The 13,631-nt window shown below is 43.4% G+C and overlaps 1 protein-coding gene across 1 annotated transcript in view; it reads right to left on the bottom strand.

The window, feature by feature from the left end:
* Positions 1–13,631, bottom strand: part of Elovl6 (ELOVL family member 6, elongation of long chain fatty acids (yeast)) — a 106,110-nt gene that overhangs the window by 29,022 nt on the left and 63,457 nt on the right. Inside the window, exon 3 of the mRNA NM_130450.2 lies at positions 4,302–4,433. Within this exon, the coding sequence (NP_569717.1) occupies positions 4,302–4,433 (132 nt within the window). The remainder of the gene's footprint in view (positions 1–4,301; positions 4,434–13,631) is intronic.

Genomic DNA, 13,631 nt, shown 5'->3' with positions numbered 1-13,631 from the left:
TACCATCCCACTATCCATACATACCATCCCAAACAGTCAAGCACAAGAGCTTGAAAGCGCAAAAGAATGGGCTCGCTGGTGGCCTGCAAGTATGTTTTGCATGGGAAATTTCAGAAGGAGAAATTCTGGTGATGTAACAAGAGAAGTGTAGTGTGAGCAACAGCCTTGTTTCTAGACAGCAAGGAGCCCACTGCTGTCCTGCAGTCTTCTATGCACGTCCACACCCTGAGGACATGTGAGCTCCTGGAAGAAGGAAGGCTCATTTCTCAGAACTACAGCTATTTATTTCTAAGAGAAGTCGCCTCAACAGGACCATCTAGCACCCACTCATGTTGTTCATTTTAATGTTTTCCTCTGACAGATGACCGTGGCTGCTTCGGACTGATAATGGCCGTCAAGTGTCCTCTGGTACCTTTCAGAATACAGAATTTGGCAGTTTCATAGAAATTCATTCCTTTGTTACGATGGGCTTCTGAAGAAATTCAAATTCTTACACACACACGCACGCACGCACACACGCACGCATGCATGCACACCATGCAAAATCGTGGCAAACAGGAGCCTTTAGGGATTGATGAGGTAAACACCATAATCTGTAGCTATATCCTTAATTCAAAATAACCACTATGGAATGATGCAGTTGCAAATTCATGCCATCTGCTTTAGAAGAGGCACACACTATTTCAGCCCATCTGAGATGATTGACGGTGCTAGGTATTCAGTAAATGATCCAAAGCACGCTGAGAACTATGCTGTCTTACATCAGTGTGGAACTCAATGTCACTGCCCACATTTAAAAATTTAGGTGGTGACAAAAGATTCCTGGAAGAACATTCATCTCTGAAGAGTATCTGTGGGTAATGAGATTTAAGACTGTATGTGTGCTTTTCTTTTTCCTTTGGTTATATTTTTGTTTGATTTCATGAACAAAGACTACTTGTAAAACTAGAAATTAAATTTTTAAAAGCTACTAGATAACTGTACGATGACAATAACTAAAACAACTACAACTGGGCAGCATTCCTGTTGATAGGCCAGCAAAGGCTGGGAACCTGTAATCTACTTGCAAAACATGGAGAGGCTATAAGCAGAGGCTATTCCTGCGAAGACACAGCCCTGCTCTGTGGGGTTTGTGTGTATGAGTCGGTAGACAGGAGGATGACCTGAAGGTACTGACCTCATTACAAGACAGCAACCTGTCCACAGAGGTGCTTGCGACGAGGCCAGAGCCTGGGTGCCCTCTCTCTGCAGAGCGGATGTCCCACTTTGTCTTCAGTAAATGCCTCGTATAACAGCTGGGAAATCGCTAACCTATCCTACCACAAGACCACACTGCAAATTTACTTAATTAATCTAACAACTACTTCCTTGGAAACACTCAAAACTCTTTTGTTTCTAGATTCAATTGCTCGTATCCCCTTTTATAAAGAAACGTAAAACAGTTGTTAGTAAATCACCTCCCTTAATTTCCTTACTAACTTTAGAAAAGGAACATTTAACACCTACTTGGGCTCCAAGGGGTTGGGGGTGGGGAGCAAGTTATTCTTCGGACAAGACGTTGGTGTGTTTAGTTATGAAAATGTTAGCAGGTGTCTTCCTGCAGGCAGAAATCCAGAAGCGGGGGTGTGGAGTAAACAGAAGAATTAATTTATCAATGGCAGCGTTGGGTTTTCATTCGCTATTTATGTAACATAGATACTTCATCTATCTTTGCCCAGATGCTAGGTATCACTCTGTGACTTAACATTTGACACAACCCATGTGTGTCAGGTAATATGACTTCTGTTTTCTTCTCCCTCACCTTGACTGTCCAATGCTCCAGGAATGGACTGAGAAAAATCTAATTCAACAGAGGAAACTTTTATACATTCATTCTTCAAAAAAGACAAATATATCTGCTTTGTTCTGAGGTTTCAGATGCTCAAGCCAGGCTCAGGGCCTCTCTCATCCTGCTGCCTGCTAATCTATATGTAGAACTCTCAGCTCCCTCTCCAGCACCATGTCTATGCCATGGTCATAGTGGTCTCTTCACAGCAATAGAAACCCTAACTAAGACACCTGTGAAGATAAGATTCTTATAATAGAAAGTCTTGTGAAATATTTAACATGAATATAATATACCAACTTATAAGACATGGTGGGACTGCCAGGCAGTGGTGGCACACACCTTTAATCCCAGCACTTGGGAGGCAGAGGCAGGTAGATTTCTGAGTTCGAGGCCAGCCTGGTCTACAAAGTGAGTTCCAGGACAGCCAGGGCTATACAGAGGAACCCTGTCTCAGAAAAAAAAAAACAGAAAACAAAAACCAAAAAAGTACTTATCAGGAGTGGCAGCTATAAATGACAGCTAGCAAACTTACACTTGTTTAAAGGAGATTGGGGAACAGGTAAATATGTGTCCAGAACCAAGAAATTTGGATCAATACAGCCAGACCAGCCAGCAAATGAGGTCAGTTGAGGTCTTTTCCCTCTCTCTGTCTCCATGAGTTCCAGGACAGCCAGAACTATACAGAGAAACCCTGTCTTAACCGCCACCCCCTCCCAACCCCGCAAGACATGGCAGGATTACAGGATTTAAAAGACTAAAATCCGGAAAAATCCATGCCAGAGACAACTCTGAGATAAAGTATACAGAGCAAAGAATTTCCTCACAGGGTGCATTAGAAGAGGAGGAAGGGAGGAGAAGAGAAGCCTAGGACATCTGGAGGGTTAATGAAAACACACAGACCTCATCTTGGTTCAGGTTTTTATAAACAAACTATAAAAAGGAAACTATAAGTCAGGTAGAAAAATTCAAGATTTAACAAAGAACTACCATTAGTTTGGGTGAGGAAATAGGACTGTGTGCCTTTCATTGAAAAGAGCCCTGCCTTTTCAGCTCTCACAGAAGAGCTTCAGTCTGCATTATTTCCAAATTTGGGGATAAGGGGAAAGTTAGGTATAGAGAAGAAACATGGCCCATTGAAAGCTGAGTCTGTATGAGGTACGCTAGGTGCATGGGGCACCACTGTACTTTAATCGGCTTATGCATCACAGAACGTCAAAGGAAAAAGATGCGGGGGAATACCGGAAAAGCAATTTTTCAAAAAGTCCTCTTTAGAATAAGGACTAATGAGGACATGCTTATATTGCAGGGGAGTATAAATACAAATGGAAATGTTTCTTTTGGGTTTTTAGAGACTTACAACTTAACAGGAGAAGAACTTGAAGTCTTCAGCAACAGACCCAAGCACACGCTCTTCAAATCCCCAGCCTCCCCAAATCCAGTGAAATAAAGAGTGGGCCCCGAAGTGATAAGCCATTGGGGTTCTCACACACGCAGGCAGGCAGCCAGCACACTGCATGGTGCAACTCCTGGCACTCTGGGAAAATCCTCTTCCCGAGTGATCCTAGTAAGCTTTAGGTGACTAATGAGGCTTTTAATGATACCATCTATCTTTCTTTAGTGCTAGAAAAGGTATCGTATCATCCCCCCAAATATAAAGATAGTTGTAAGATGACAGTGATGTGCTTTGTCCTACATTCCCCCTATTTTCCGCCCCATTGACCCCGCTCTTCAACCAGAGTCACAAACTTTCAAAGATTTGAAAAGCAAATCACAAATAGGACAAGTGACTTTGATAGCTCTTTTGGTGAATTCTGGCACCTGCCTGGACTCCAGCTGTGTGCTAATCAGCCTTGTGATGGCTTCTGTCACCAAATATTAGAAACAAAGGAATGTGGCTGCTTGTAGGTTGACTGAAGTCCCTGGAGAGGCCATCCCCACAGCTTCGTGTTGGGCTCTGCCAGGCACACAGGAAGAACGGGCTGTATAAAAACCCGTGACAGCAAGCATAGGGAATGCAAGTAGATGGGGCTTTGGGGCATACAGAGCAACAACATGCCCTGCTCTAGTGATGTCTACGCACTCACAGCCAGGGTTTGGCTTTCTGTCTCAGTGCCATCTTTAGATTAAGTACTCGTAACGGCTCACCCACGACCCTGGGTCCTGACTTCCAATGGACTTCACAACTTATTTGTGTGTTTTGAAATTATATATTTATATTTGGGCAACTGGAATTACTGAATGACCAACTTTGCTAGCAAATGAAACGGCCCAGGACCTCACCCAACAGAAGACCTATGTGATCTATGTGTCTATGAGTCTATGTGATCAGAACAAAGCCATTTCTCTGCACATGACTTTATGCTCAGAGTGAATTTAAAAAGGGGCTGGGGCTGGGGAGAGGAGGGTGAGATGCAAGGGTTGCATCTCTTGGCGGAGAAGAAAGCAGTGTCCTGAGGGAACGAAAGCGACCTACCTGAAGACGGCAAGAGTCAGCGACCAGAGCACGAGCGGCTTCCGAAGTTCAAACTTGGCTCGCTTGTTCATCAGATGCCGACCACCAAAGATAAAGGCAGCGTACAGCGCAGAAAACAGGAAAGACTTCTTCCTATGAAGAAGATGGACGAAACCTTGTGAGACAGGCGTGCTGAAATACCTCTCACAACAGCTCCCTGTCTTTACCGAAGGCATCTTCCTGAGTTACACGCCCCACTTCAAAGGAAAATTAATCCCCTTGGAGACATGTTCTATTGGCAAATTCATCCTGCGGTTGCCAACAGGACACAGTGAACACCGCTCAGGGTAGACAGAAGTTCTTTTCAGGGCCTAGAATCAAAAATTTCAACATAGCACCAAGCACCAAGGTACAAAAAGTGACATTTCACTGAAGTAATTGCCTTTATTCTTTTTAGATAAGTATTAACTTGCAATATTGCCATTAGTAAAAATGCATAATTATCAGACAGCACACACACACCTGATAGCCATCTGCAGGACTACTAAATGATTCTCTCTAGGTGACTTGTAGGTGACTCTAGGTGACTTAGTCAATCCCTGACTAAGGATCCCGGACTGACCAGATTAAAACCACCTTGAGGGACACAACAGTCACATGCAAGTATGTATTTAAAAAAAAATTTTTTTTTCCCCCCGAGACAGGGTTTCTCTGTGTAGCCCTGGCTGTCCTGGAACTCACTTTGTAGACCAGGCTAGCCTCAAACTCAGAAATCCGCTTGCCTCTGCCTCCCAAGTGCTGGGATTAAAGGCGTGTGCCACCATGCCCGGCTTTAAAATTTTTTTATTGATCAACTAGTATATACATATAAAAAAAACAGTTATAGTAATCAAACTGCTAGGTTCAATTTTAGATACACATTGAGATATATTTATGAGTGAGACAGTGTACCTTAGATTTGTTTTAAAATACCCCAGGAAACAAACAAAAGGTAGACCCAAAAGAAGATGGAGACTGGGCTCGTCACCTGCTCCTCTCTTGCAAACACACAGAAACCTCTTTACATGCTAAAAACATAAAAACACTTCACATTTAAAAATATCCAATAGTAAATATTTTTAGATGGATGGTTAGATTAGAAAATGTATGTGTTAAGTATTTGGAGCCTATATGAGGGCATCATGGGAGGGTGGTCACTGTGGGAGCTCCTGTGTGCCCACTCACAGCAGGATGGTGTTCGATTTTGGTGGGAGCTGTTAGATACATCAGCAAGATATCAGGACCCCCAAGTCCCACTAACTGCTGATTTATTACTGTAGAGTTTGATGATACCAAGCCATGCAGAGAGAGAGTGAGAGACTGAGAGGGGTGGGATGGGGACTTGAGAGGCCTTGTACATAGTTTAAACCTTGAAGCACACTTCTAGAGATAGAAACCCATCTCTCAGAATGGGTAATGCCAATGCAACTAGACTTAGAGGGAAATGGTCGAATAAGCTGCAAGACATGGTATTAAAACCAAAATATATTAACTAAAGAATGTAGCAGGTAAAATGCGTCATAACTCACTGCTCGGATTGTTGGCATTCACTGTGTATCCAAGAAACAGAGCTACTTACATACACCTACTTAGCGAGTCACACCCACTAAAGCTATGAATCCAGGAATCAACCAAATGTGACCCCACAACACGGCAAGGGCTTGTTGAGAAACCTTAGTCCTGGCACGAAGCAGACTCTTACTGAATACATGATGACAATCTCATGCTATCAAAGTTTTTTTTAAAAAGGGCAAATAAACAGCACATTGGTACCATAGGTCCTCAATAGACATTGAATAAATGGGCAGTTGGGGACACTGAGAGAAAATGTATTTCCCCAGCACTATATTTAAAAACAACTGCAGAAAAAACTATTCAGAAATAGATTATGGCACATTTTTCTCCTCCTCTGACAAATATTTTTCCCTCAAAAACGAAGCAAAAAAAATTAAGGCAATTTTATGGAAAATATAACTAGGCTATTATTATTCAAGAGGTACTCTCATCCATAAATGCATACACATGACTGTATTTTGGCTCTAAAATCTCCCAAGGGTATGGTATTAGATCACATAAAGGGAGACTCGCTTTTTCTATACTCATATGAAGTTAAGATACGTAATTTGTAAAGCCCATGCGTAAGCAATGACATAGAAAGAAAGAAAGAAAGAAAGAAAGAAAGAAAGAAAGAAAGAAAGGGAACCGTACTGTTGATGCAGCCAATGGTAGCATCAGACAGCATGATTCTTTTCTTTTTAGTTAGAAAGGTAAAGGTAGTGAGTTACTGCAACCACACAGTGGCTACTTTGTAAGCCTCCTGCGTGGACACCCCAGGGAAAGGTCTTGTCACTTACCCCACCTTCCACTAAAGTACTACTTCCATTTCTGAGAAAAAGAAATGGGGTTAGAGGTCAAGTGGCCCTTTGGCTCGCCTGTTCTTCTCAGTAAACTTCAGCTGAAAGCGGGGCTGGATCTCCACGGACTGACTGATGCCTTAGCAAGAAGGAAGGGCTCCCTTAGTGACCGCTGAGTAACTGAGCAGCACTGTTTTGTACAGGGAAAAGGCCAAGGTGCACACCCCACACCATCAGGCTCCAACCCCCGAGTCCCGCAGATCTGTCAAACGTTCTGCCACATCCTCCCTGCTTCTTTGAGAATGCTCAAAACACTTCCTGGAGATGACTTTTCATTTTTAAAAAAGATCTATTTTCATTTGACGTGTCTGAGTGTTTGCTTGCATACAGTAGTTACGGAGAGTTGTGAGCAGTCACGTGGGTACCCAGAACTGAACCCAGATCCTCCACCAGGGCAGCAAGTACCTTTAACCACTGAGCCGTCTCTCCCACCCCTTTGTTTATTAGTCACAAGCCTTGGTTTTGGATACATGGATTGAACTTCTTGTAATCATGTGTCAACCGAGTGAAAGGATGTCATATCCTTCTAAGTCAGCCAGAGGAAAATGCGCTTCAAGAACCAAAGAGAAGTAGTTTGACACTTTTCTTTAAAAACCTTCTATAATTTCAGGCCCGGGGGCACACACCAGCAACCCTAACATCTAGTAGAAACAGGAAGATCAGGAGTTCAAAGCCAGCTTCATCCACTTAACCACCCTGAGCTATGTGAGACCAGCTCTCTGAGGAAACATCACTCAACAACTAGACCTCCAAGGCAATCAGACCATGGCTCAGAATTGAAGATTTATAAATAAACTTAAAAGTAGAGTCTAGGGAGAGGCCACGCCACAAGAGAGGATATAAGGATCATGGCATCAGTAGCTCATCGTCACTGCATGCAATGATCAAGACCTCCCTAAAGGCTCATGGCTAATACCAAAAAGGTTGGGAGTCAGAAACGGACTGTTACGGGCTCTATGTGAGTCCCAGACAGTCAGCATGTGGAGGACATCTGCTTAAGAGCCATTACAAAAACCAAGTGCTCCAGGCAGCCTTTTCTTCATCTTTGGTGAAATGCAAACCATGCTTTGGGTGAGTTTTGAGTTAGATGGGGTTCTTCTGTAAAAAAAAACAAAATTATGGCACTTGCAAGGAGAATGGATAAAACTGGCTGTCTTAATAACAAGTGAAAGAAGCAAATTCAGAAAGACAATTGAAGACTGCTCTTTCTCACGTGTGAAAGTCGGATGGAAGAAGAAAGCAAGGGAGGAGGAGGAGGAGGAGGAGGAAGAGGCGGCTGCTGCAGCTTGACAGCAGACAGGAGACTATTTATTTGGTGCAACAGGAGGAAGGAGGATGATGGAAGGGATGTGATTCATAGTACATTACCTGTGTGTATGAAAATGTAGAGTAAAAAGCTTAAGACTCCCTTGGTAGAGAGTCACCCTCTGAAGTATTAACACACACTGCAAACCGTATATAACTACTTCATAGTTTCGATGCTTTGGCCAACTGGGCCCTTGAAGTGACTGAGAACGGGCTTTCCCACCCGTACCTCTCTGGTAAAGGCACCGCTGAAGTCAGGTGACTGACTGGCCACTGGCCTACTGTTATTTAGGGTGGATCTAATGCCCTGATGCTTCAATAGGAATCCGATAATTTTCCATTTTCCTATAGGCATTCAGGGATGGGGACAATGCGATTACGGTAATGCTTGGTTGTCAGATATTTGTAATTTCTAGGTAGCGCATAGTTACTTTGCTTAATAAACCTTACTGTACATCACACAACACAACCCTTCCTCGTGGGTGTTTAGTAAGTACTTTCTGGGTGGTGAAACAAGTTGATTACTAGGTACCAAACTAGTTAAGAGTTAGGCAAACAAAACAAAAGAAAACAACAACAACAAATCCCTAATGTGGGGCCTGAGAAGACAGGTCAACAGGTGAGAAAGATCTGAGTTCAAAGCTCTAGCACCTATGTAAAAAGCCTCACGTGGGCACATGTGCCTGAAACACCGTTACTGTTGGGCAATCAAGAGCCCTCTGGTTAGCCAGCCTAGTGGGAAACTTCTGGTCAGCAAGAAACAATTTGTCTCAGAAACAAAAACAAAAATCAACCAAATAACAGCCCCAAGAAATAATGTGGAGAACGACACAAAATATCACTCTCCTCTGGCCTCTGCAGTGTGCACAGGCACGGGCATAGGCACGCATGCACACGTGTGTGTGACACCCCTAATGTGTATTGCTATGTTGTGCTTGGACTTTTTTTTTTTAAACACGCAGACACTTTTTGTTTCTTACCTTTCTGTTATCAATAAGAAAAGTGAATAATAATGAAATTAGTCTATAACTAGTTAAATAAACTGTTAGGCGGCTACTTAGAGATTTGGATTTTTCTACATTTCTACTTTATCCCTAGTCAATCCTGGAGGTGGGCTTTTATGCTCACTAGCATAACTGAATATCTTGCATAAATTCAAACACATTAAAACAAAAACAACACCACCACCTTGTGGGATGCCTCTGAGACCAGTGCTTCGCCTGCCCCTCCTCAGTGTTTACACTGAAACCTGACAGCTATTTGCCCTCCTCCAAGAGTCAAGCAAGTTGATTTTCCAATGAAAGAACTTTTCATGTGGGTGGTATTTCAACACTGGATAACCGCTGATGAGCACCTGGGAAAGACGGCCTGAGTTCCTTCCTCGGTCTTTTATGTTCTGCCTAAATGGCCTTGTTTATGGCTGCCATGTCGTCCAAGGTATAAATAAATAAATAAATAAATAAATAAAAATTTTGTGGAAGTGAAAACCAATGTGCCAGAGGAGAATAGAGGAGAGCTCTCTGCATCCCCCCAGTTCAGTTGATATATATATATGTATATATATATCAACTGAACATATATATATATTTAAATACCTACATACATATATATGTATGAAAATATAGGGCTGGTGAGATGGCTCAGTGGGTAAGAGCACCCGACTGCTCTTCCGAAGGTCCGAAGTTCAATCCCAGCAACCACATGGTGGCTCACAACCATCCGTAACAAGATCTTCTGGTGTGTCTGAAGACAGCTACAGTGTACTTACATATAATAAATAAATAAATCTTTAAAAAAAAAAAAAGAAAAGAAAATATAAAAGAGTCTATGCCGGATGGGCATTGTGGGGCATGCAATTAATTTCAGCACTTAGAAAATAGAGACGGGAGGATCTTTGTGAGTGCAAGGCCAGCCTGGTCTACAGAATGAGTTCCAGGACAGCCAGGACCCTGTCTCAAAAGAGGAACAATCGAAACAAAACAAAAAGACAGGGCTTGCACTACAAGGGAATCCAAGATGTCTCTAGTTCAGATGTTGACCCAAGCTATGGTGCCAATCTGGAAAGTAGAGTTTGGAAGGTTGGGGTCTTGGGAAGTGAAGGGGACCACACGCTGTCTATGTTTCCAATTAGATAAGAAGATAAAAACGATGGTTTCTTGAGGCAAGTTCTCAGGTTGTATTCTTGATGTTCCAGTGATGGCTGAATTCTGTCACATTTTTGCAAATTCTAAGATTTCAAACAAACAATATTTTTTCCCCTGTGAAAGCGATCAGATTTTCCTCAGTAGTTTTGTTAAGTGCTTGTTAACATGCTTCGAAATCCTGAAAAAGAAGTTTGTGAATAGAAATGTATCTGGGATTAATAAGAGGCTTCAAGATAAAAAGGCGAAGCTGGCTAACTAAGGAAAGGGGCGGTGCTTCCGCCTGTTCTGTTTTGACCCAAGAACCAAAGGAATGTGTGACTTCTGAGCTACTTTGGGTACAAACACCTCTCTCTGACTTAGCCCCTCCCCCGGGTGCTAATTTAGAGATCACAGGTTTTCCTTATGTATTTAAGGTGAGAAAACCATGATTTTGTAGTTCAGCTCCTCTATTTTAAAGTAGGCCAAAGTGTAATTACATTCAGTGAAACGGAGCAAATACGTCTTCCCACTCGGGTCCAGCCCTAGCAGGCACCGACCTGGCATAAGGCTGTCTATGTCAGCAAACAATGCTTCCTACATAAAAAGTAAAACGGGGTGCCTGGTTATCACTGAAAACGGGACTAGAGGGAGAGAGCATGCTCTCAGATGTAACAATCCTCAGCCGAAATCTAAGCAGGAGGTTCAAGCACAGCCTCCACATAAAAAGGCCGTTATGGGGGTGCATCCTAAGACCCGGAGCTCTCTGGCTAGTTACACGGTGAACACTAGGCTAATGAGAGACCACGACTCAAAAAGAAGGTGGCCAGCTTCTTTCTGTACAACTGATACCGGAGGTTGACCTCTGACTTGCACAGGTACGCATGCACGTGAATTTGCACCAACCAACCAAATAAACGACTCCAAATCCAGCATCACTCATCCTTCCTTTGTGGATTAATAAGCTTCCAGATACTATTTTAAAGTAAAATATAAAAGTCTACTTCCTTGCTAGGAGTGGCAACTTACAGGACTTTAGCCCTAGCACTTGGGAGGCAGAGGCAGGTGGATCTCTGCGAGGCGACAGGCCTGAGAAATGGCTCAGCACTTAAAAAAGAGACCTTAATGCTCTTATAGAAACCTGGGCTCAGTTTCCAGCATGACTTATAAACCACCTGTAACTCCAGCTGCGGCAGATCCGACACTGTCCAGCATCCGTGTGTAACTGCACATACATGCACGTAGGCATACAAACACCCACGTAAAAAACGTAATAAACTTACAAGAACTAACTAGATTTGTCGGAGAGCTAGAGACCACGACTGGAAATGAGTGATTAAAAGAGACAAATCCAGACAATGGAACCGGAATTGGGATTTCAGATTTGCCAAGATTCAGTCAATTTGGGCAGAATTTTCTTAGATTAAATCAAGACAGAGAAAAATGACAGCCACAGACAGCTAGATAAATGGGCTGGAACACATCCCTGTCTGCCTAGTGCTTCTCAATCCTCAAGGACGGGAGTGGAGGGTATGGGGTGGGGTGGGGTGTGACGGACCCACACGTGTTGCTTTTGTTCTTATGTTGTCTCTCAGAGAGCAGAAGTAAAGTAAAGGCAGGGGACCACGTTCCCATGGTGTCGTTCCCATGGCGATGGCTAGCTAAGGAAATACACCCATCACGAAGTTTTTCCTTGATATAAAAACTCAAGAATGAAAAGTGAGATGGCACCATGAGGAAACACAGCAAATGCTATCTATTGTTGCTATTCCTAGGGCAGAGGGGAAAACGACTCTACAGCAATGAAGGTTACCTCACGGTGGGAATTTAAGCTTGAGCAAAAAGAGGCAGTACCCGTGAAGCTAACACACTGAAAAATGACTCAAGCATGTTTCTAACCAGAGATTATGGCCCATTATACCAGGAAAGGAATATGGATTTGATTTTTCTGGAAAATAATGGCAAACTTTTTATTCAGATATTCACATTGCTCCTTCAAAATCCAAACGCTCAGCACCACAACGAAAACCATTATTGTGTGCGATTAACACAAACTAACAAAATATGCCAAGATATTCATAACACCAGGCATCCCCACTCTCAGTTGTAATTACTCCTAAAAGCAAACAAAATCGGAACGAGCGCTCACTCAGCAACATACTTGGATTGTATTTGTTTCAAAGAAAATCGGTGGTTTAGGCAAGAGTTTTTAATATAACGGTGTGGAGATTACAAGTTTGAATTAAGTCTCTCGTGGTTTAAGTCAAGGGAGTCAAAAAAAGGCGGCTTCCTCCTGGTGGCTCCTGGCTGAGCCTGTTTATCTGCCTGTCACAACACAGAAGTCCTGGGCTTTTGTTGCCTCATCTCCATCTTCCAAGCATATTGTCCCCAACCCCTGCTGGTGTGGCCATGTCAACTTCTCTGACTCTTGTCCCCTTGCTTCCCTTCCAGGGTTCTTGCAATTACTACAGGCCTATGAGCCCATCCTTGACCACACCTAGACTGGGGCTCCGACCTCAAGGACCCACAAGGTTTCACTGGCTCCATTTATTCCTTATCAATGTCAAGTCTCTTAACCTAAGCACAACTGCAGAGTCTCTGATGGGACATACAATGAAGCGGCCACAGGGAAAAAACTAAGAAAGATATTAAGAGAAACTAGAAAATGCGAAGGGATGTTAGACTCGGAAACAGCCTCACAAATATGTCTACTGAGGGGAAGGTAGAGCCTATGCTCTGATGAGCTCAACTTCCTTTGCTGTAAAAAATTATTCCAAGCACTCTACATCCAGCTAGGCCTTACCTAGCAGCCGACACAGGCCCCACATTCCCCCTTCATTCTGAGTACTTTACTAGTCTCACAGCCGTGGAACAGTGGTCCAGCAAGCCAAAGGGCTGCTTTAGATTCCACCGTACAAGCACTGCAAGCCTTCTCTGCCCGGAAGGTCACCTGGAGCTATGCTTGAAGATGCATCTGCAGACAGGAAAGAAGCAGACACCACTGCCAAGACACCCCCTCTTTCTCAACCCACACAGGATTCAAGTTCTTACAGCCGAGTTCCAAGTTCTTGCGATGGCTCCATCTTCACAAGGTAATTGCACAAAATGGCAATCTCAACCCAGGAGGGGTTCCTATCACTCTGCTCCCTGTTTCTCTACAGCGTCAGCATGGGGATGATGTCATGTTCAAGATAAGTCAATCTGATAAGAAGGTTTCTATGGGAATCGCCCTGTTTTTGAAGGGCTGGAATTGTGAAGAAACCAGGTGTTGGTTGGGATGAACAAATTCAAGGTGGTAGGAGTGGGAGAAAGAGTGATTCGCCCCGGTTCTGGCTCCTCGAAGGCGTTTTCTCTCTGTTATAGCAATGCCGCAGGCAGACTTTGCACCGATGATACAAACAGCTAAACGATTTTGCCTGGTGGCTGTTCCTTCAGTTTGCACTCTGGTCATCGGTTTCTCACGAGGAAACCGG

This window comes from Mus musculus, chromosome 3 (assembly GCF_000001635.26).
Source record: "Mus musculus strain C57BL/6J chromosome 3, GRCm38.p6 C57BL/6J".
NCBI classification, from domain to species: Eukaryota; Metazoa; Chordata; class Mammalia; order Rodentia; family Muridae; genus Mus; species Mus musculus.
Note: the sequence above shows the minus strand (reverse complement) of the source record. Positions and strands in the feature narration are given on the sequence as shown.